Source organism: Ixodes scapularis, unplaced genomic scaffold, assembly GCF_016920785.2.
Source record: "Ixodes scapularis isolate PalLabHiFi unplaced genomic scaffold, ASM1692078v2 ptg000247l_1___fragment_3__unscaffolded, whole genome shotgun sequence".
In the NCBI taxonomy this organism is placed as follows: Eukaryota; Metazoa; Arthropoda; class Arachnida; order Ixodida; family Ixodidae; genus Ixodes; species Ixodes scapularis.
This window is the reverse complement of record NW_024609948.1, coordinates 1178979-1202662: the sequence shown is the minus strand read 5'-3', so window position 1 is coordinate 1202662 and position 23684 is coordinate 1178979. Positions and strand designations below refer to the sequence as shown.

Sequence of the window (23684 nt, the reverse complement as noted above, 5' to 3'; positions counted from 1 at the left end):
TATATAGGTCACGAGTAACAACGGTGCCAGTGTGCAGCTCTGAAGGTCATTGGTGCCTCGCCGTAGAAAGGCACTATCACACAAAGGCAACGTGTAGAAACACCAGCACGAACGGCTAGAAAACGTGCTTCTCCGTGAAAGAAAAAAGTTTTTATATCCTGCTGACTGTTTTGTCCTATTTTCAAAAATTAACAAAAGCTTCAAAGAGAATTTCAAGCACCGCGTTGTTGTCCGCATGCACTTTCGGATCTTTGGCATTTACAGTTTTGATTTTTAGGTTTTAGGCAGACATTATTAAGTTTTCGAACTTTTTTCTGTTTTTCAAGTTCATACAAATTTGAGTTGGGTTTTCGTTGCCTACAGAGTAAGCCACAGAAAACACTCGCCCGCAATTATTAATTTGGGAGCAATATACCTAATAAGCTTAACAAATAATACAAAAAAAGGACATTTTCTTTTTTACAAAGCTGACAAATTTTAATGATAATAAATTGATATATGTTACGCATGATCCAATAGCCTCCATATAAAAAGAAGAAAAAAAATCGGTGAGCTTTTCTTCGCATACGCTCAATGGCCGGTGAGCTTTCTCCGCATCCGCCGGTTTTGCGATGAGCTTTTCTCCGGTGAGCTTATCTCCGGTGAGCTTATCTCCGGTGAGCTTATCTCCGGTGAGCTTTTCTCCGGTGAGCTTTTCTCCGGGATTCGAGGCATTGCACAGTGGGTGAACATAGAAGCAAACAAAATGTCCCGTTAGACGTGAATACAATATATTCTATATTGTACCCTACATAATATCCTCCCTTGGAGAGCCTTAGGGGTATGTTGAATAAATAAATAGATAAGAAGGTTTGAAAGTGCACTACACAACAAGTAACAATGCAGCTAGAAAAAATTGCAAAATACAACACAAAACAAAAATCACATTATATTACTGGTTACATTAAGGGGGACACTACCCAAAAGAGTTAACTTTTGAACCTTTTGCTTATTATGAATTAAATTTACAGTATATACCGGCAGTTGTGAGGCAGAATGCAGTGCAAAGCTTCATCTGCATACATGAATTGTCAAATAAATTATAGTCGTTTTTATCAGAAACACACTGACTTTGTTTGAGAAAACTATCGTTTGAAAAATAACGTAATACCAAACGTTTTTCTTCACTAGATCTGTAGCAGAATGCCTCAGCGTTGACAAACGTGCATGCAAGATGCCATTTGTTTAGGCTTTTACTTTAGAACAGTTATTGCTACAGACGCCAGCACATGCAACGCGTGGAACACCATTCCCTGCATTCTCCTCGATGCTTGGGTAATTTAGCAATAGGTCTATTAAGTAGATAAGTTATCAATAGGCACCATTTTCAAGATCAGTAGACTCCCAGGTAGATAATAAAAGTTTCTCGAAGATTTGCCACTGTGCGACCAGCGTCGGCCATGTTTACGCTCGCACTGCCCTCTATTTGTCGTCAAAGTCAAAAAGCCAAATTGGATGTTTAGTGTTTATACAGCGTAAGGTCGCTCTGCCAGGGGGGGGGCGACACTAGTTTACACTGTAGATGAGCAATTTTGCCAGTACAGTACGACTGCTAGCCTGGGTCTTTAACGTGCATCACGCAGTAGTGATACACGACCACACACCGGTACGATGCTCATCCAGATCGAAACGGGCAGGGGTGGGGCTTGAACCCTGGCTTCTGCAGCGCGAGCTTTCGCTCTACGCGCGTCAAGCTGGGTGTGCACTGTAACCCACTCGGCCATTGAATCCCCCCTCTTAGTCGTCGTTCTCAGCTCTTGCCTGCCTAGTTTCCTTTCCTTCCTGTCTCCCGGAGGGGTGGTCCTGTTGTGCATGTCTAGTTTCCTCCAGCTCCTTAGGGCGGGTCTGTTTTGTGTGCTCAACAGCTTCGCAGGTCATGCACCTTCACACAGTGGAGTAACTTACGATTTCCGTGTTTTTTGTCAAATATGATATAGAAAAAAAAAACATTTGCATACAGCAAGCTGGTTTATTAAGCCCCTCAATTAGGATAGCTGCGACAAATATGTCATTTACATGCCCCAGTTAATAAATATAGTTATATCAAAATTAACCGAGCTTAGAAGTGGACAAGCGGAAGGTTGGGAACCATGGGCGCCGACTACAAGGGACCTTGTTACCATGATCAATGCCAACATGAGAAAGAGAGGTCTGTGGAGGGCAACTGCTCTCGGAGCAACGTGATTTTTAATATGGTGCACTGCACGTTAGCATGGAGCAGAGCCTCTGGCTCAGGATGGCAGATGCACTCACCCTGAACGGGGAGCTGTTAGCCGTGTTCTGCAGGTGGGCCACCTCCCGCACCATGTCCTCGACCCTCTGGGTGTGGTTGGCCAGCTCGTAGAGGCGCCCCTCCAGCTCCTCCGCCATCGTCTGCCGCAGGTCCTCCAGGGTTGCGTCGTTCTGCACCGCCGGCAGCGAGAAGTTCTGCGCACGCTCCAGGCCTGCAACGGCACGCAGTGGGCACCTTCAGCAGAGAGTAGAGAGGCACGGATGTCGAGCACTCGGCGACTTATTACAAGGAGGATTAGCCAGGGCCAAGGCCACTCATCCTTCTATAAAAACAAAAGGAAGAGCTAAAAGGAGGGTAAAAAAAAGTGAAAGCCGTTTACAAATCCCTGTAACGCCGAATTGGAGCGCAGCTCTTGAGGAGGAGGAGTGAAGGGTACTGAGAAAGGGTAGACCCCTCCCCCTTCTCCTCCTCCTCCCCTCATTCTTTAATATGCTCCGGGGGGGGTGTCACGTGACTTCGGGGAGGGGGTCACGTGACCTCGGGGAGGCGTGACCTGGGGGTGACCTCAAGGCCACGTGACCCCAAAGGTGACCCCCACGTGACCTTGGGGTCACGTGACCTGGAGGGGTCACGTGACCTCGGGGGGTCACGTGACCTCAGAGGGGTCACGTGACCTCAGAGGGGTCACGTGACCTTGAGATGACCTTGGAAGGGGTCACGTGACCTTGGGGGTCACGTGACCTTGGGGAGGCGACCACGTGACCTCGGGGGTCACGTGACCTCAGAGGGGTCACGTGACTTGGGGGTCACGTGACCTTCAAAGGGTCACGTGGGGTCATTTTGGGGTCACGTGACCTTGAGATGACCTTGGAAGGGGTCACGTGACCTTGAGGGGTCACGTGACCTTCAGGGGGTCACGTGGGGTCACGTGACCTTGAGATGACCTTGGGAGGGGTCACGTGACCTTGGGGGTCACGTGACCTTGGGATGACCTTGGTTACGCCGACGCCGACGGCGACGGCGACGCCAACGCCGACGGCGACGCCGCTCAAGCCGGGAACGGGCCCCTAAGAGCTGCGCTCTAAAAAATTGACTGCATCTCCACGTGGTGAATGATGTTGATTGGGGTAAAGCTCTGGTGGTGCTTGTCTGCGCAGATGCTGAGCCGCAGCATGCCGAGCATTTCGTTCCTTTTCATCCATGTCAGAAAGAGAATGTGTAGTATGGAACGTGGTTATATACGCATTTGAGCATTTGACCGCAGCGCCTTCTCGTCTATTAACGTTGAGCCAATGCATGCAAAGTTTAACGCAATTATATACGCATTTGACCGCAGCGCCCTTTCCTGTATAGACGTTGAGCGGCTACATGCAACCTTTCATCCATGACACCCCCAGCTCTTAAGCTACTACCAGATCTCAGAGCCCCCTACTCGTGCCGCAGTCGTGGCCGAGTGGTTAAGGCAATGGACTAGAAATCCATTGGGGTCTCCCAGCACAGGTTCGAATCCTGTCCACTGCGCAAACTTTTTTTTTTTTTTTTTTTTTTCATTTTTTTTTTTTTTTTTGCACGAGCATGTGAGCACGTGAGCTCACGAGCACGAGCACCAGCAAGATCGATGTGAGCACGGACACCGGACGGACAAGGCTAGACCCTAAGGAGCTTTGCCCCTAAAAGCCATCACTTCAACAAATCTGCAATGATAATATTAAGGCTAGGTTGCAGCAGCATACGTGACATCACAGTTTACACTGGCCTATTGTCTGTCTGAAATTTTATTGCAATTTTATTTTGCTCTTTAAATACTAGATAGCATTATTAAGGTCACCCTTTCTTCGTGTTGGCGCCGTGGATGTAGCCTCGATGGAGAAGAGCGATCAGTCGCCCATCTGTTCTTGGACTGAGGACTTCTCTCGGTAAATGCTCAACAGAAGAAAAGCAGACCAAAAGCAATATGAAAGCTTTTGCTTGCAGCCTTTGTATATCACCAAAATCCTGCAGGAGCGACAACGGCAGGTGCAGCTTGGTGAAAAAAGAGCAGCGAGGGACTCGGCTGCCAAAAGGAGAGTGCTGGACCCAGTAGTGACACAAAGTCAGTCGCTCTTAGTGGCCGCCCGGCAGTTCAAGTGCCAGTTTACATATATAACCCATTTAGTATGGCGATAACGTCCAAGACAGACTGGTTTTAGACGGACGGGAGCAAAAAAGGGGCTTCTAAATGCTACAACGCCTTAGGTAAATGCCAAAGACTGCTATTGAACAAATATTCTAATAGTTGCAATTAACAATACACTATTCAATATCTGCTTCGAGATGAACTGCGATATTCTCGCTTTTACAGCGGACCTGTTAAGGGCTAGTTTCCCCAGGATCGTGTCCACCAGCAAAGAAATGATGACACCGAACTCTGGACACCTGCTGCCATCTATGAGCGATGGCGGCAACCACACAACTGCTTGCCGCCGTCGCTCGTAGATGGCAGCAACCTTTTTTTCGGAGGAAGAAAAGTGGGAGTGGAACGAGCGGCGATGTGCGCAACAGCGTGAATGGTTTCGCAATTGCTGCGAAGCCGCTATCACCCAAAGTTCCACCGCGTCGAACGGCTCAGATTCCCTTGGAATAGAAGAGCAGATTGCTCGCCTGGAAAGACATCACCGAGAACAGAAGCTACAGCTCCGCTGCTCTTCCTTCTTTACTAAAGTGGAAAGGCTGAACGTTTTTTTTTTTTAGTGCGGAAGCATTAACTGTCCCATGGAGCGAGCCGATGTCATCAGCCGTGCGAAATGGCAGATAAATTCGTGAAGCCACGATTTGAGGCATCCCAGCTTTGAAGCCGCATAAAACGCCACACAAAACGGCCAATAAATGAGGCCGCCGCGCGTCAGTTTCAATTAGCACCAATCCATGGCGCTGCCTGCCCGCATCTCCAGCGCACTAATAAATGGAATCGGCTGGCGCGCTCGGGTGGCGGCACGGCTGCCGGAGCATGCCGGCCGATTCCTGCAGCTGATTCTGTGCCACTGCGGCACGGCCGGTGTCAGCGAGGCGCGGCAACTTCACGAGGACGTGTGCAAGAACGACATTCATACTTTCGCATTCACAACTCATAAGAAGCCTTTTTTGTTGCCAAATTGGAACTTGGAAAAATAATATTTGCATATAGCAAGCCGACTTATAACACCCCTCGATTAGGATAGCTGTGACAATTTTGTCGTTTACATGACATAGTTAATAAACATAGCTATAATAAAATTAACCGAGCTTAGATGCGGACAAGTGGAAGGTTAGGAACAACCTTTATGAGTTGAGCTGGAGTTTTCTTTAAACGCATGGCACACGGTAGTGGAAGACTTCGAGAAACTATTCGATATTCGATTTAAAAATATTCGGTCAAAATCGCCATTCGCTTCGAAATGGCTTCCAACTCAAGATTCACTCTTCGCACAGGGTTACTAAAGAGACAGCCAATTTTTAACTCGGCCAATTGTCTACCACATGCTAAGACGACAAAAATAGCAGGTGCCACATCTTTGCAGTAGATTTGGAGCCATCTTAAATCGCCGGCGCGGTTTTCGAAGCGCGTGTCCGGTTGGCCGACGGAGGCAACCTTAGTGCCATTAGAACCAAAGCAATGGATCGATCCATCGCGGCGGCGGAGAAGTGAACGAAACACCCACCTTCTCCGGCCTGCGCCAGCTCTTCCTCTGCTTCGGCGAAGGGCCTCATGAACTCGGTGGCATTGAGAAGCTCCACGATGCGGGTGGCTTCGTCGAGCAGCGGCTCCACGTTGGCGGTAGAAGTCGAGCCCAGGCCCTCGGAGAAGGCTGTCAGGCTGCTCAGAATGTCTAAAGAGACGGGGCAGAATGGAGCAGCTAGAAGAGCTATGCTTCACACTTTTGGGGGTTTATTTTTCTTAGCTTGGGGCTGTTTTTTCTGGGTTTATTTTTCTTCTTGGATTCAGTGTTTTTCATAGTAAATTTTGGATGTCAGGCAAAAAATCTGCACTTATGGGTGCTTAAGTTAAAAAAATAAGACATGGACGTCGAATTCCTCGCTCCTCAACGAAACAAACGCGTGATGCAAATACTTGTAAAACATCCTAGTACCGATGAGAAGATGAAAGGAGAAAACTGGCATGGCACAGTTCTTGACGAAAGCAGCTGCAATGAGGGTCAGTTCAGGGGGCTGTCCCGGGTCAGTACAGAATAAAGCTGTACATAAGGCTCTCCTTTCTCCAAAGCTTACTGGAATTCTCTCATCCAAGGACAGCTCCAATTAGGGTTTCTTTGGTGTTTCCTCCAATTTTTAGTGCAAAACATTCTTTGGCTAGGAGCTCTGCATTTCGTGAAGCCCAAAAGTAAAACCTGGATCAAAGTGTGGCTGTAAGGCTTGACACTGATTCGTTTTGAGCGGGGGGAAGAGGCCATCGGCAGTAAAAGTGCGTTTGCACTTAGTGAAAATCGCACCCAGACCATTAAGATTTATTAAGTGGGCGTTTTTCCAGCATGTCACAACACGTCGGCGTAAGTAGAGCTGCTATTTGGAAGAAAAGCCCTGCAGGGCGTCCACTCTGCGTCTGGCAGATGTCAACTGGACACCCTGTCACACCTTTTGAAAACCCGGGTCAGCGCCAGGAATCGAGTGCACATGCCACGCATTAAGCCAGCTCACAAAAACTAACGCACAAAAAGAGAGCATAGATGCCACACGTTTAACATGCAACACAATTGCCCAGTTTTTCACAATGTTTCAGTCGTCATCGAAAACATCGAGCCCTACTTACGACACACATTATCTGAAATTTCAGGAAATACGCCGTATCTAAAGTGCGAAAAGCCGCATTTTCAAATCGTAATGGCCGCCCATTGCACCCGCTCTGCACAGGCAACAAAATGGCAATGCCCGCAAGACAATCGGGGGAATACAGTGCCGATACGCCAAGCGTAGCTTACTCAGTGGGTCTAGTGAGGAAGACACAAATCCAACGAGGGAAAGAAGGAAGCGGTTGTCAAGATTAAAAAGACACCTGGCTGACCCTTAAATCTCACCAGCCGCTTTCCTTTCTACCCTCGTCCACGCTGGCTTCCTCGTTCGTCGGCCGTCGTGACACGTCGTCAACTACTTCGACGGAAGCAGCCGAGCTTTAAATTAAAACGCACAAAACGGTACCTCGCATCTCCTGGACCGTCTTCTCCACGTTGAGCTCTTCCCGGTCGGCTTCCAGCCTGGTCTTGTACGCCGTGTGGTTGTTCGCCGTAGCCGAGAGCGCCAGGCTCGAAGCCTGCACGAAAAAGAGCAGAAATCGTCGGTGGTTGCGCGCCCTCCCCAGAGGTACAGCACCCGTTACGCGTGGCGTGATTTACGACGTCTCGGTTTGCCGATTCCTCCATTTCCACCCGATCACGTTGCACGTCTGTCGCGCCGGCGTGATCCCAGCGGTGGCGGAGCAGCGGCATGAGCTGCAGATGCCTGTTCCGCTGCAGCTCGTTTAGCAGCCAGACGGTCGATGGAAACCGAAGCAGACCCGAAATGGGACACTGGGACGGCGGGGACCGTTGTTTCCAATCGCCTTTTTTGCCGGCATTTCTACCACCAACCGTCACAATCGCGACATCCAACAGCATGACAGACTGTCTTCTGCGACTTAATCTGAGGCCACATCACAGCCACTTGCAACACACAGAGAGTGTAGTGCAGTAAACACACCAGTCAAAGGCGTGTTCCAGGCGTTGTGCACCCGAAACGCGTCTCTGACCGGTGAGCTTCGCATCCCATACTGGCAATGCATCAAAAGCGGCTCCGAGTGGCAACTGGCGTTGCAGAAGCCATCATGTCGTGCTGTCGGACGTCGCGATCCTGACAGCTTGTCGAAGAAGGTTGTGGGGATCGTGATCCCTGAACATTCTGTCGCGTCAGCGTTTTGGCGCGCCGTGGCGGCCGCGCTGACGTAGCGAGAGGTGGCACTGCTTATCACTGAGTGGCTTCCTCCTTTCCCCCCTGGGGGCGATTTTCGTAATGAACCCCCGCAGAAAGGAGATCGACGTGTCGCTTCTTGATTAGCCACTTCGCCCCGCCGTTATCTTAAAACCAGCGAACAGCGAGATCTTTCTCTCTCTTCTTCCTGGGATTCGGCGGCGGCGACAACGGGGAACCGCCCGGCGCACCGGTGAGCATTTACCTCGTCCTTTGTATCTTTGTGAACGACTGTTCGGCCGTGGGCGATTTCCACACCAACGGCGTTCACCAGCTGATAGCCGCTGTTTTCTTATTTGTTCCGTTGTTAATAAACAGAGTTTATCACCGTCACCAACGTGACTGGTGTCTGATTGCGCTCAAAGAGCAGCATGCCATGCGAGTACGAACTCGCTTCGTGGTAGAGCGTCTCACCGCGAACGTGGTACTCCCAAAGGCAGTGGCCCAAAGGAGAACCACAAGGTCTGGCAAAAAACTAGGAGCGAACGCATCGCAACTAATGGCCGCCGAAGCTTTTGTGGAGAGTCAAGCCAGAGAGCAGCCTACCGCATCTACCTCCGCTTTTGTGTGGATCGTGGGAGGCGACAACACTTCATGATGTGAGTGGGTGGACGGAGAAGCTTTCCAGGCACCATAGTAATGAAGGCGAGAGAATGACTCACGTCCTTGCGCACTGTCGAGGCCAGTGCTTCCAGATCGCTGACGTTCTGCGCCAGGGGGCTCACGTCCAGGGAGGCGGGCTTTCCGCTGAAGCTCATCAGCTGCTCCTGTCGAGGGAAAGAGCGTCTTATTTTATTTTCTCGTAGTCTCGCAAAGCACGGAGAGTACTCTGTCGAGAAAAAGAGGCGACAAATTCGGTGCACCAACGTTTGCTCTGCACGTGGCATCGCAACGGCAGTTGTTAGACTTTGCACAAAGCGAACGCGCCGTCGGGTAAAGTTCATTGATTGTTTGCGGCATACGGTGAAACACCACTAAAACAAACAGCTGAAGAAAATTTTGTAAACTTGCCCAGCAAAACAGCACTATGTCCACTGCATCCAATTAAGTGAACTCCCACTTTAGCAAACTTTTTTTTTAGGTCCCTCAAAGTTTGTTTGAGTGTTATTTCACCGTATTTGCTCCATGAAGTCCGGCCTCAACATGGTACTTGGGAAGTATGAGCCCATTTCAGATAATATATTCAAAGGGACCATACCATTGTGAGCATAATAAAATTTATATATATCCAAATATAAAGCTGGGAACATTTTCCATTATTTTCCCTGCTCGTTTGCATGTAAGGAATTGTTTATTAGCTCGATCAATGACAGAACTGAAGAATTGGGGCTGTATTTGGGTCGCTTAAAGGGGTACTACAACAAAATTTCGGCGCTCATTTCTTGGTCTATATGTGTTCAAAGGAGCAGCATCACATCGAACATACCAATATCTTGTAAAAAAGGCTCGAAAAGAAATTTTAAGACTAATTAAACGATTAGCAAAGAGCACCTGATGGATGTCGCTAACGCCTCGCTTGTAATGTCCGTCTAGGAACCTTAACAGCTAGTGACGGAGGTTGTCTCGCCTCCGGCCACGACGAGAGAAGGGGGAAAGGAGGAACTCCCCTCTTCCCGAGAATGCCTTTTGTGTGCCGCAGTAGTCATTATTGTCCCCCTACAAGATTATAGAAGATTAACCCGTCGCTCAAAATTCGTACAAAAGCAGCCGCTTCGGTGGCTGGAACGACTAGGCCATCCTCTCGACGTCAGCCTCGCCGTAGCTTTGCTCGTCTTGAGACGACCTACGTCACGATTGCGTTGGATGTCACGTGGTCTCCGCTGGGCCTTCTCCGAGCGCTTGCCAGAGTGGGCCGTTTATAACGAAAAATACAGCCACCAGAATCAATATACAAACGTGCGATTGTCATTTACGGATATTAGGAATCATATTCAACCTATTTTTGAACACAACGGGAATCTTTCAAATATTGTTGAAGTATCCCTTTAAACCCAACAGTACTCCGTTTTTTCCCCCTTGAGAACTAGATCGGCAGCATATGCCGGAGCCATTTCATTCAACAAGCCGACTTCTCGAGCGCCGGCTCGTCTTAGCCATAATAAAAAGTGGTATGTATAAAAACTGAGTACCACCCGAAGCTCTTTTATCTCATCAGCTGCTCCATCAGACGCAGTCGATTACAAAAGAAGGAAATTTGAGCGAGCTGGAAAACACTGCCTTTGTGACCAATAATACACAGAGCATAGGTGTCCACCATGAAATCCGGTGAGATTTGAAGCCTGAAATACCAAGAAAAAAAACTGAGGTACACCTAAGCACTTCTTATGAGTTGTGAGTGCGAAAGCATGTGCATCATTCTTGCTCTACGCGTGTTGGCGCGCCGGCTGGCGCTGACCTGGCGCTGCGTGTCCGGCGAATGGGAGCCTGGTCGACGTGCGCTAGCCAATGGGATCGAAACGGCGTAAAAGGTGCCATGGCTAACCGGCGAATGGGAGCTAGCTTGATTTGGAGAGCATTTAAGAGCCGTTTGCGTGGCTTCAAAGGTGATGACGTCGGCTCGCTTCATGAGACAGTTAATGCTTTCGCATTCAAAACCGAGTATGCACCCATGTCTCAATAAGTGCCCACCCCTTACTACAGAAACATTTCAAATATAAGCCGAGAAAATATGAAGTGTCCATCCCAACAAACTTCTGAGCCCACCGAGCTAACTGAAGTGCTTCACCACACTGGATGCCTCTTCAAGAAGACAGCGCGATGCAGTAGAGCAGGCTTGACGAGAGTGCCATGTCTGCTTTGAAAATTAGGGTTTTGCCAGACCCCTATATATCTCCTATACTGTTCAATCGGATCAAACAAAAACCTGCCCTACCACGTAGCTTTTCTGCTTTCAAACCGAACAAGCACTCATCCCCATATTTTTAAATGATCTCCCGTACAAGAAAACAGTGCCAAATAAATGCCAGGGCAATGATAGACAAAACAGGAGCACTCTGTACTGTTTCTGTCTATTTTTTTCCTTACGTTTATTAGGTGCCGCTTTCTCGTACACGACAGACCTACCAGCCCAAACCACCACTTGCTATCTTTAACTTTGCATGACACTTGCTCGGTATTTTACGGTATGTTACATGAAACTGGTCCAGAGCGCCTACGCAAACTTCCGCACCTGAGTGCACCTAATAACATTGCTCTCAATAACTCAAGAAAAAAGTAAGCTTTGCTCACGGTTCATACGTAGCGCGAGGTAGTTCTTACAAGATTTGATTGTGGAAGAAGGAAACAATGCTCTTGGCCTTTGGAATTTGTATGTCTTAATTGATAAAATAATTTACAGCTAATCTAAATGCCCCCAAGATATATTTTAATTTGCTACATAAAGAAGAAAATAATTGATGCTCCGCAAGGAGCTGCACTTTTAAGGCGTTAGCGTTATAGGGCCAGCCAACCTCAGGAGCTGCCCAAGCACAAAATGTGTAGGTAGGTCAGTTTCTAACCACTAGACGATTCCGAAAAAGAGCGGCGACCGGTGCCAGAGATTGAACCCGCCACCGGCGTGGAAGCCGAGTGCGGTGCTGACCGAGCTACAAGCCCAGCACGCAAAAACGAAAGGAGCAGAAGCAGGTGGTGTAAGGTGGCACGAAGAGCAGAGGGGTGGAAAGAGCGAGAAAGCGTGCTTCACTTCTCTAGGTGACCCAGAAAATTCAGTGCAAAGGCTTTGCATCCGGGGGGTGCTGAAGGGAAGCGCGCTCTGTGTCAGAAAGAGACAATGGTGTGATGCAATTCGTTTCCATAAGAAACCCTGCCCCAGGCACCATCCAAACTATAAGCACCGCTTAACCTTTAAAGCTACAGCATTTAAATGCGATTGGGAGGTTGACCAAACATGCCGCCAATTTTGATGACTACAGTTCTTTGGGGAAATACAAGTACATCCCATAAATTGAAAAAAAAACAAGGGACTCACTTTCAGGTCGTGCGCAGTCTGGTTGACGAGCTGCAGCCGCTGGTTGGCCAGGTAAGTGGAGGAGATGTCACGCATCTCGTCCCCGATGTTGTCGATCATCTGCTCCAGGCTGTCCGTGTCATCCAGCAGGGCGTGCACGCACTCGCCACACTCTGCGTCCGTAAGCAACGCACATCGGTGAATTGTGCTGTGTGCACATTTAGACGGCAAGAAGTGAAGACAGCCCCAATGTACATCTGGTCCCTACTTTCCTGCAAAGCACTTGGGTGAGTCAATCGCTGCAATCCATAAAGAGAGCTCGGTAAATGACAAGGCTGTAAATACAGTCTAAGCTCGTTACAACAAACATTTGGATATAACATACCGATCTATGAAGTTCGGTTGGTTTTCCTTTACATGCCATTGACTCAACTTCATATCTGATACAACATACTCCTCTTACAACAGACCGAAATCTCGGTCAAAATCAAAGTCTGTTATAACCAGCTTAAACTCTATGTTTAGGCTTAAAGAACTGTCTTTGCTGAGACAGTAGGTGCGATGAAACGTCATGCCCAGTCGCGCAGCGCACAATGCTTTTTAAGTCTTAACATATATCCAGCCTCATCATTTGCCAAGCTCGCTCTGTAAATCAGAACGACTGGAATGTAGACTTTTCAGATTTCTTAGAACTGTAGCTGAGAAATTTATCCAGTGCAGTACAACTGCCAACCTGGGGTCTTTAACGTGCACTGCGCAATGGTGACAGACGACCGCACGTCGGTACGATGTTTGTAAAGATAGAAATGGGTAGCGGTGGAGACTGAGCCCGGGATCCCTGGGGTCTGCAGCACGAGCATTCGCTCCTCATGCTACGAGCCGGTATGCAATAACACACTCGGCCATCCATCGCACCACGCATAGTTCAGTCTAAATATTTTAACTGCTTCTTCAATTCTACTGGCTGTAATGCGCAACGGTTCCTTTACCACACGTGATGTGCGCAATAAAACTAAAGCAGACGAGAGTAGAAAGTTGGGCTTGTTGGTGATTCCTAAAGATTAAAAAGCGCGACAGGACAACGGACACAGAAGGAGACACAGACACAGTGCTTATCGCTGTGTCTGTGTCTCCTTCTGTGTCCGTTGTCCTCTCATGCTTTTTAATCATTAAAATAAAGCAGTTGAATTATATGTGCCACCCAGAGAGGTTGTCAGCCTATGACAAACCTTAAAAAAATCTTTTTAACCTTTTGATTTATACGATTGGTTGCAACGTTTACGTGTTCTGTCACAGAAGGACACCTACTCCTTTTGCTTCCTTTTTTCTGGCACTTATTCTTTGAATCTATAGGGTGCAATTCATCTGCAGGCATCTGTCTTAGGACGATGACATGAGGTCATTCTGCAACATAACACGACGCGTCTTTCTTTTCTGTGTTCAAGGATTCTGAAACTTTGTGACAGACCCCCCCTCTCTCTTGACTGTCAGCAAAGAAAACCCCTCCCACTAGAGGCAGTGGTACAACAAAGCAGTGCACAAGCCTAGAGAACATTGTCAACAGTAGTGCAGATATTAGGAAGCCTGACGTCACTTGACAAGGTGACGCCACGTCACACCATGACATCACATGACATTGCGAACTCTTCATACATTCACAAAACCCTCACAATGTGACCACGCATTTAAGGCGCCCTATTTGAGCCTGTCATGGCTGGTGAATGGAAGCCCACCCTTGCAGCCCTCGCGCTCCACGAAGACCCATCGGTAGGGGCACCGGTCACACTTGTCCCCTTCCACGCCGGGCAGGCACTGGCACTGGCCCGTCTGCTGGTTGCACACGGCACCCGCCGAAAACTTGGCCGCACAGTTGCACGCTGAAACACGAGGCACATTGTTGGACGACATTCGGAGAGCATCTGCCACATGAAACGCCCTCCGACGAACCATAAAAATTACTTTTCCATGCAAAGCACTGAAATATGATGCCAGGACACTACCCCAAATATGTTTTTTCTATAGAGTTTCTATAAAAAGCAAGCTCGAACCAAAACCAGAGGACAAGGACAGAGAAGAATGTGATGTCAGACTCAAGAAGTCCTTGGGGTCATTTCAGTCCCCTGAACCTTTTTGTTGAAAGTTTATCTAAATTGACATGTTTTTCTGCATTTCAGTGGTAATAAAATTGTGCGTTATGGATTTTATATATTTATTAATGAATATGTATCTGACTCAGGCAGCCTATTACTTCTAAGATACATATTGAGAATTGAAGCGCTCCCCTGGGCCGACGACTTTGTTGGTGATGGTGAGATTGTTTAACGAAAGCCAGGTCGACTGGCTTCGACGAAATCCATTCTCTAACTGCCTTTTTTGCTCCAGCTTGCTCTCTCTACCCATCTGACCTTGTTTTTTAGAGCCAAACGACAATCCCTCGCAGTCACTATTCAGCATTCAACGCTACACATTACTTGATTTTCTTGAGGACCTAATTTTTGCCAATTTCGCAACTTGAACAATTTCCAAAAACATCTTTTACGCGAATATATCACCCCATGGGGAAAGGGGTAATATTCGCCCCTTTCCCATAACATTTTACTCCAAATCGCAAAACTTTGTGCCTCCAAAAATGACTAAATATTGAGCTCGCAAAGATAAAGTTCTTTACAGTATCCAACAATATAACAAGGTCTGCACCCTCATCGTTATCATACATGACTGAGGAAAAAAAAAGTGGGGGAAGCGCCAAACAGTGGATTCTCCACAGGTGGTTTTTGCACAAAATCAAAGTTCAATCACTGGCCACAAACAATTTTTCTCGATAGTTACGCCCTCATAGTTGCGTTCCTCTAATACTATTACAGGCACCCATAAATGACTTGTCACTACAGTAACTGAAACAAGTTTCCAACAGGTGCGTTTAATGTCCTATACTGCACGAGCATGCAAAGTGGTACAAAAGCGGCAAGAAATTACAACCCAGGAGGCAGTGGCAGGGTCCGCCAGTGGTCGCAATTCTCGCTGTTGGTCTCAAAAGTGCGAGCAAAGAAGGCGAAGCTACGAACGGGTCGCCACTGTCACAGCCTTTCAACTCCTGGCTGCCGGAGTCTCCGTCGACTGACCCTACAGCAAAACAGACGTCCACCATAACTGCCGCTTCACCCCTGCTTAAATCACAGTCAGCAACTAAACGCGACATCACGAGGCGGAAATTGAAAAGCCAAAAACGAGGATTGAAAAGCCAAAAACGAGGACACGACGAACACATGAGGCGGCACCAAGAGGCGAATATCGGGAAACCAGAAATAAAGGCGCAATGAACGCCACGATTGAAGATGCGCCGGTATTGTGGGCGCTCGCGAAAGAGCCACTCACAGATGCGTCCGTCGGCCGAATAGCGCCAGTAGCCCGGCTCGCAGACGTCGCAGCGCGGCCCTCCAGCCCCCGGCTGGCAGGGGCACTGTCCCGTCTTCAGGTCACACTGCTTGGACTGAGAGGCCAGGCTGCAGTCGCACGAGCGGCAGCCTCGGCACTCCGAGAACCCCCAGTGGTTGGGCTGCACGGCCAGACACACGCCCACTCACTCACCGCAAGCCCAAGGGCGGTTTGTCCGCCCAAAATGTTGAGCATCCTTAAAAGGCGGGCCAAGAAGAACACGCCGGTACTTTAGAACTTCTAGGCAAAACAGCGATGAGGAAAGAGCCACTGGGAACAAAACCAGCAGCATGAGCTTCAACCATTTCAACTGGCTGACATCCTTCCTTCACTGCAGAAATGACACGTAAAAGTTTACTGCCGATTAAAATAACGACCAGAAGTCCTTTCATCTGGTGCCGAAACCCAGAAATGAGGTGCAATAGAAAGAACCCGGTCGGTCAACTCGAGAGCATCTTCAGCAGCCAACAAAGGCCGAAAATATGTCCCATCAAGCCACGACTGACCATTCTTGAAGCACGTAAACAGAAACTTTTCAGCTCTCAACAAATGTTACATAAAAAACTTTCAGCCTTTCCACTCTGGTGAAGAAGGAAGACCAGCAAAGCTGTACTATGGTCAGACGACCTCAAGGACAACTTGTTGGACGACTTCTTAGACGACGCCTACAGAAATTCAGCCTTTCCACTCTGGTGAAAACCAGAGTAAAAAGGCTGGAAACGTTGCCGCCATCTATGAGCGGCGGTAGCAACCAGACAACCGGCAAGCCAGTTGTCTGGTTGCCACCGTCACTCACAGATGGTGGTAGCTGTCCAGAGTTTTGTGTCATCATTTGTTTGCTGACGAACACGATGCTGGGGAAACTAGCCCTTAACAGCTCCGCTGTAAAAAGAAAGTAGTTTTTTGAAGCACATTTTTTTTAACACATGCAGTTCGACGAGATAAATCTTTTGGCGTTTGAATTTTTTTAAATGGTCCACAAACAGAGAGGTTATGGTCATAAGATGAGAAGCTGATAAGCTCGAAAATTACTCCACTAGGGAAAGCACTCCGACACAAGTATGCCACGGCACCAATACATATGCTCGTTGACGATGACACAAGACATCTGTTTCTCATTTGCATCATACCGATTCCATGGGTTTACTCTAGGCACGAGGGGATTTTGAGTTCAAAGCGAATTTGATGCGGATAGTGATTTTGGCCGAATATTTTCTAATCGAATATGGAAGAGTTTCTCTGAGCCTTTCACTACTGCACCATGCTTAAACGAAAATCCTGCTGAACTCATAAGGGTGTTCCCAAGCTTTCACTTAGAAGTCCATTTCTAAGCTAAATTCATATATAACTATATTTATGGACTGCGGCCTCAGAAAGTTTAATGCCTAAGGTTTTAAACTTTTAGAGATACCCCGAAATACCTACCGTAGAATACTGTGCATCCACCCATTCCGCACTAAGCGCCTACCCTCAAAATTTAAAATATCTAAAAAAATATGCACAGGACATATATATAAGGGTGGTTCAAGTGACCAGGCTCGACCTAAAATGGGCCATATAAATCAACGCCTGCATGTAGCCATGTAAACTTTTCGTCAAAGGTGTATCTGTTTCACAGGTCGGTTTTTTCTTGTAAAATTACAAAGTGTAGTTCTCTTTTAGTAAAAAAAATTGGGCCAAGAAACCTGCCAGGGTCTATGGCGGACGGCGACCCAGACGACCAAGTCCAGTAGCAGGGTGTGTTTTGCGTTCGTATTGATAGATGGCGTCGGAGAGCAGTGCCTAAAGGTGCAGCCGACCAGCGAAAGATAGCAGACGAAATCCGTTGGCAGAAAAAGCGCCACCGTTATGCAGACGCGTTTCTTTACTTAAGTTTTGCTTTTATTGTTTGCATTTATTTTTTAACCGAAGGTACACTTCAAAAAGATTATATTCATTTTAATAAACCACGGTGGTCGCGAGCCGTCGCAATCAGGAGGGAGCGCCATCTATCAATACGAATGCCAAACACACCCCGCTACCGGAACTCTGTCATCTGCGTTGCTGCCTGCCTTAGACCCTGGCAAGGTTCTTGGCCTTAATGTTTACAGAAAGAGAGCTACGCTTTTGTAATTTTACAAGAAAAAACCGACCTGTGAAATACACCTTTGACGAAAAGTTTACATGGCTACGTGCAGGAGTCGATTTTTACGGTCCATTTTAGATCAAGCCTGGTGACTTGAACCACCCTACATGTAAAATTGATGACCTCACATGCGCCCATCCCCTATTTTTTCGCGATTATCTTCAAATTTTGAGTACCTGCTTGATCGGTATTTTACGGTAATCGAGGGGATTTATACTACATCTTTGTGCATAAAAAAAATCTTTTCTTCAATCTCGTATTTTATGTACAACGAAAAGGCAGTCACTAATGATAAACGCAGGTTGCCCTCTAATATATGCTCCTGCATAATAAGCACAGTCTAATTCTTTTCATTTTACCGCTACACAGATGATAACGTTCACAAAGCTCACGCAACTCCAATATTTACTTTTCCAAGCGCTGATCGCGGCAGCATAGCCCCATTGAGCAGGTTTCTTACCGAGCACCGGTACGCTCCGGAGAAACAGCACCCACGGAGCTACCTTCTGCGGGTGCTGCTTCTCCACGGAGCACCAGTGCTCGGCAAGAAACACAGTACTCGGGATTGACCCGCCGTCATCAACACTGAAGAAATATTAATATCACAGTCACCTGGAAGCAAATTTTGAATAGTGTATTAATCGAAACTATTATTTGAAAATTTCTACGATCCTAGTCACCCCCAAGCTGTTTTCCCATCAAAAGATAAAATGTTATTTGTATGCTTCCAATGAAACTACAGTTTTCATAGAGACGTATCCTCGACTGTTCCTTTTTCTTCTACTTTGAAACTTCCTCTTTTCCTGCCTCAGTCTCAGGCTAACATCAGAACAGTTTTCACTCGGCCAAATGGGAGGCCACCACGAGACAGCGTATACCACTCATACTGCCAGAGGGTGCAGGATGACACAGCGATATTGCGGTGATGAGCGGTCAACTACGGCAGCTTACTGCGCAACGGTCGCAGAGGCTCCCTTCCACGTTGGAGTGGCAGTTGCAGGTGCCCTGGAGGGGATTGCAGGAGTGCATGCCGCACTGGTTGCAGGAGCACTCTGCGAGAGAAAGCACGCAGGCTCCCGTTACACTGCCGGCAATGGATGCAGTTGCTTCAAAGCTACGGGGCCCTCTTACACAATAAACGATCGAGTGCAATGTTGCGAGTAAATGCCTGCGTATGTAATCCCTTTACAACATTTCATGTTACAATGTACCACAATGGGCGTTACGATGTACTGCAACAGACATTTCGAGCAACCTAGTTTCTAAGATAAAAGAACCCTTACGCAGGTTCTTTCTTTTTAAATGGTGATACCTCTAAAAATTACCCCCTGCGTCATAAGTCCCGCAACTTCTCACCCAATGATGATGCCACTATTACAGAACACTTTGTAAGATACTAAACCTGCAAATACGCTATCCTTCACAATATCTGCACAGTAACAGTGCACAAAGGTTTCATTCTCACACCCTAGCGAAGGGAAGCATCTTAATTTAAGATGTTTCCATTCCCTAGTTGGACTGTCAGTTGGAGCAGGCAAGCGCTTACTGCGACAGTCCTTGACCGAGATGGCGTCGCCGTAGAATCCCGGAGCGCACAGTTCGCAGGCGGGTCCGGACGTGTTGTTGAGGCACAGCACGCACTCCCCCGTCACCGAGTCACAAGAGGCCGGGTTGGCCGGGTCAATGTTGCCGCTGCACTCGCACGGCTTGCAGCTGCTGCCAATCACGTCGGGCTCGCCAAAGTAGCCCGCATCACAGCTGCATGGAAGACCGGTTTTTTCATTTAGCCAAAACTCTGTGAGCCTGCTTTGTGACTGTGCAACAAAGAGCGTGCATGCATGAAAGAAAAATAATTAAGGCTCAAAAAATGCACATATCCAGGAGAAACTGAATCTCTCGTGAAACTCTCGGTAAAATGCCTATAGACCAACATCAGGGTGTTTACAAACAAGTCCGTGTTTGCCAACGCCAGGTGTGAGCACTGCGTGTGCACAGAAACCAGATTCACGCATAAAGTATCTGCGCCCGTAGCAGCGTCATGGCAGTGGTGCGACGTCAGTCGTGCGTCTATGCATGGGACTCGTATGTCAAAAGACCAAATACGTGCAGAATGATACATTGATAGACCGAAGCAGCCAATGAGCCTATGCCAATAGAAGGTATCAACAGACCAATAGGTCATCAGTTTTGTCCATCCAAAGTTTTGCTCGAGTTTGCAGTTGTTCCAACACACTCCGAGATGCCTCGGCCCATTAACAGGTTAAAACAAGACAGGTCATGCTTACACGTCGCAACGAGGTCCGTAGTAGCCCTTCTTACAGTTGCAGCTAATCTCTTGTCCGCTCGGAGACACTTCGCAGCTGTCGGCGAAGCTGGAAAAGAAATAAAAAGAAGCGGGTGTCAAGCAGTCGTCTTCGATTTCCTGTCACTGGAACTCACTTGTTGGAGGGCAACGGGATCGGGCAGGCACAGATGAGGCAGTTGTCGTGGTTCCCCCTGGTGGCATCCCCGTGGTAACCGGGTAGGCACATTTAGGGACCAATATTGGATATCCCGTACAGCTTTATTTCTTTATTCGTTAAAAACATAACTTTCACACCTGCTGTCTTAAAGAAACTTGGCACTCTTCGTGCACAAACTTAGTGAACATCTCACTCGCCTCCAAATATCATCTTTGCAGCAGTCCTAGGTTTACAGTGACGAGCGAAATAAATTTCCCACTCGGATCAATTAAGGTGGCGGCCCTCTTTGTTTTTCGGAAAATTACTCCAACTCCTTTTTCGGCCGCAACTAGAGAAATTACCCCTAATTACGACTCAAACTCAATATATAAGAAGTGGAGAACAGCTAAATGCCCTTCTGCCCCAGCACTCATGCAACGTCACCCTCAACTTATCAGCTCAAAAAGCAAAAGTTTCGTCTGTGCGCGCTTCCGCCGCCACAGCTTGGCATGCGAAAAGGCGCCGCAGGCTGCTGAACGCGTCTCACAGTCGAACGCCAGCTCCTCCGCTAGCGGCGCTGCTCGCGTTTTTCAAAGCGCCCCCTATAGTTCCCGCACGGAGTGTATAGGTAATTTTCGTAACTAAAAAGAGTGTAAAGTTTTTTTCGGAGAGGCCTTGTACAATTTTTAAACAATAAGGAACTGATAGTTAGCAATAGCTGTACGACAAAAGTGTGTAGTCAACAACTGATACAAGTGATGCAGGTAAGTAATTGTAGTCATTCAATGTTCAAGGAATGAATTATGCACATGACATATTAGCCCTAAGAAAGGCCATCAACTCCGCAGGTTAGCCTCCAAACAAAGCAACCTGATGATGAAGCGTTTTATGGTGCAAAATGCACCAAACTAGGTTACACATCACATTCTTTTAGTATGACATGTGACCTGAGAGACACGTGTTGTATTGGAACTTGTGCAACAGGCCAGTGCTAGAAATAAAACTGTGTAATCAATCGAACAAGATGAGAGGATGATCTCCCGGCGAAAGAACAGGCTGAAAGGGCACAAAATATCTAAACAAATCTCGCAAAAACGATGGCACCATTTTTACTCGGCACCAGAACCAAGCCATGGAATGGGTGGGATGGACACAACATCTGAGCAGTGTGCAGAGCGCGGCGGAAGCAAAGCAGCCCGTGCAGCGCACCTGTCGGCAGAGCAGGTTGTAGTTGCAGTGGTGGAAGTTTGCCCTGCCCGTGGCCAGCCGGTCGGCGCCCGACAGCACCAGGTCTGCGGCCACAGAGCCGTCATTGTCCAGCGAGTGGTAGAAGAAGACCAGGGCGTGCGGCCCGGCCCTGGGCACTCGCAGGTCCAGCCGCAGGGACCCGTGGTCTTCGTCCAGGTGAGCCATGGGCCCGCTGTGCAGCTCCTGGGGACGACCGCCACAATGATGGGGATCACGGGTCTTATGACGCAAAAAAGAACTGCTTTGTAGGCTATACTGTGTCCAAACTAGGTTATATTGCTGCGAACGGAACAGTGATGGAAGCATACACAGCTACAACACGGGATAACTGCGTATGTATATACATTTATATGCATATTTATAAAAAGCCAAAAGGAAAGCATTGTTATCATTTTGATATAAGAAGCTAAGGATGTGTTCTCTTTTTCGTTAAATTTTTGTGCTCCATATAGCGTGCAAGAGCAGACGCTGACAGATGCTTATATACCGTTCCGATGTTTACAAAATCACAGCCAGCATGCTATCTTTTCCGCCGAGCACACGCTTATTCATTGATTCGGAAAGCGAGCAAAGCACCCACCATGCGCACGAATATTGAGCACTGCACCGGCTTTAAGCCCTTTGTTTACAAACTACTCGGCTATTGAACACCACACAGCTCAGCTCGCGATCTTCATGGCCTAGCATGCGCATGTTCGTTGCAACAGAAAGCGAGTAATGCATGCATAAGTACGAACATTGAAAACTGTACCGGTCAAAAGTCCTTCTCTGCCTACGATTGCAATTTGTACATGATCAAACGATAGTCATCATTTATCCACGTCTAAAGAATGGATTGCACGAAGCGAAGTTTAACAGCGAAATTCTCGCTGCTAAACTCCATCGCAACGCACTGCCTCCTATTTGTTGTCACCAGACGAGCCCGGTACATGCAATCAAGGTGCCGGTTGTGCTGGCGACTCCATAACTTGTGACAGTACAGAGGTTGTCTGCAAATGAAGACAACCAGCGTATACAACCAATGCACAACGCAATCGACAAATGTGGCGTTCACGTTAAATAGGTGCATTCAAATGGTTGAAACGTGGTTCTAACTTTGGAGCCAGTTCTACATCACTGGCTCATGTTCCGCGAACAATATCTACAGCTCGCCTAAATCGACGGTCAACAACTTGTGTCCCAAGCCAACCCTGAGCTGCATACCCAACTGGGAGCAGGTCATTTGTTCCGGAAAAGTTTAGCACCATCTAGAAGGAAGAGACTACAAATAAATTGCCGGTGAATCCCTCTTAAGAAAGCACTGTTTTAGTACGAACTTCAATGCAAATTCAGCCCGCAGCGGTACTATAAAATTATATCATGGCTCAAATACTGGTCTAAAAAATGAAAAAGTGGTAGATCACAAAAAAAAATAGCTGCATTTTTAAAATAGTAATTTCCAAAACTATGATATTTTAGGGAGTTTTTAGTGCCAAAGACCCATGTCTTCCCTTAAAGGGTAACTCGAATTAGTTGTCGAACTAAAATAAGTGACTGGTATCGATTCACGGAGACTAAATACGAGCACTGCCAAAATATTACGCTAATGAGAAAGTGCGATCCACTCTAAAACCGATATTAAAGATGTTACCACCAGCTTATCCTCGGGCATTCGGCGAGTTGGCGTCGGGGCCCAAGAAACCTTGGGCCCCGTCGTCACGTCCGCACTCAAGCAGGTTACTTGTTCGTATTGCCACTTCCCTTACCATGCTTTTCTGCTTTGTTTTCAGCTGTCCCAGCGTAAGATTTCTGCTCGTTATGTTACGCTTTAGTGGTTGTTGATTGTAAGTGCTCCTCAGCGACCGTGCACAAAGATTCTCGACTCCCTGCTCGCTCAATCGGGTCGTGCTGCCGAAGTGCGAGGAGCCCAAGGGACTGGCATCGTTGCACAATGCCGAGCACTCCTTGCCAAGCTGTGGGTTGTGCAAACAACCTGCTGCGCAACCCAAGCTTGTGTTTTCACCGGTTCTTCAAAAACTCAGAGTTGAGGAGGGTGTGGGTCGACGCCGTTTGTCGAATCGATTCTGGAGGACCGTGGACACCGAAACCTTCACTGGCGGCCATAATCGAGTTCGTTCCTGTGTTTGTGCCTGGAATCAAACTTTAGTATTCAAAGAGGGAAGGAAATTACGGCAGCCGTACACCTATGCGCTAGATACCCTGGTTTCTTGTCCCCGCGTAGTGACTTCAAAATTCCTCTTCCGG

At 47.7% G+C, this 23684-nt stretch overlaps 1 protein-coding gene across 1 annotated transcript in view; it reads right to left on the bottom strand.

Moving 5' to 3' along the window:
* LOC121833992 (laminin subunit alpha-like) overlaps positions 1-23684 on the bottom strand; it is a gene marked incomplete at its 5' end in the record, with an annotated part of 84567 nt that overhangs the window by 30777 nt on the left and 30106 nt on the right. Inside the window, 13 exons of the mRNA XM_042287725.1 lie at positions 2293-2483; positions 5950-6117; positions 7442-7553; positions 8908-9012; positions 12213-12364; positions 13925-14068; positions 15567-15747; positions 18703-18803; positions 19298-19509; positions 20037-20123; positions 20191-20247; positions 21055-21062; positions 21327-21623. Of these exons, the coding sequence (XP_042143659.1) occupies positions 2293-2483; positions 5950-6117; positions 7442-7553; positions 8908-9012; positions 12213-12364; positions 13925-14068; positions 15567-15747; positions 18703-18803; positions 19298-19509; positions 20037-20123; positions 20191-20247; positions 21055-21062; positions 21327-21623 (1815 nt within the window). The remainder of the gene's footprint in view (positions 1-2292; positions 2484-5949; positions 6118-7441; positions 7554-8907; positions 9013-12212; positions 12365-13924; positions 14069-15566; positions 15748-18702; positions 18804-19297; positions 19510-20036; positions 20124-20190; positions 20248-21054; positions 21063-21326; positions 21624-23684) is intronic.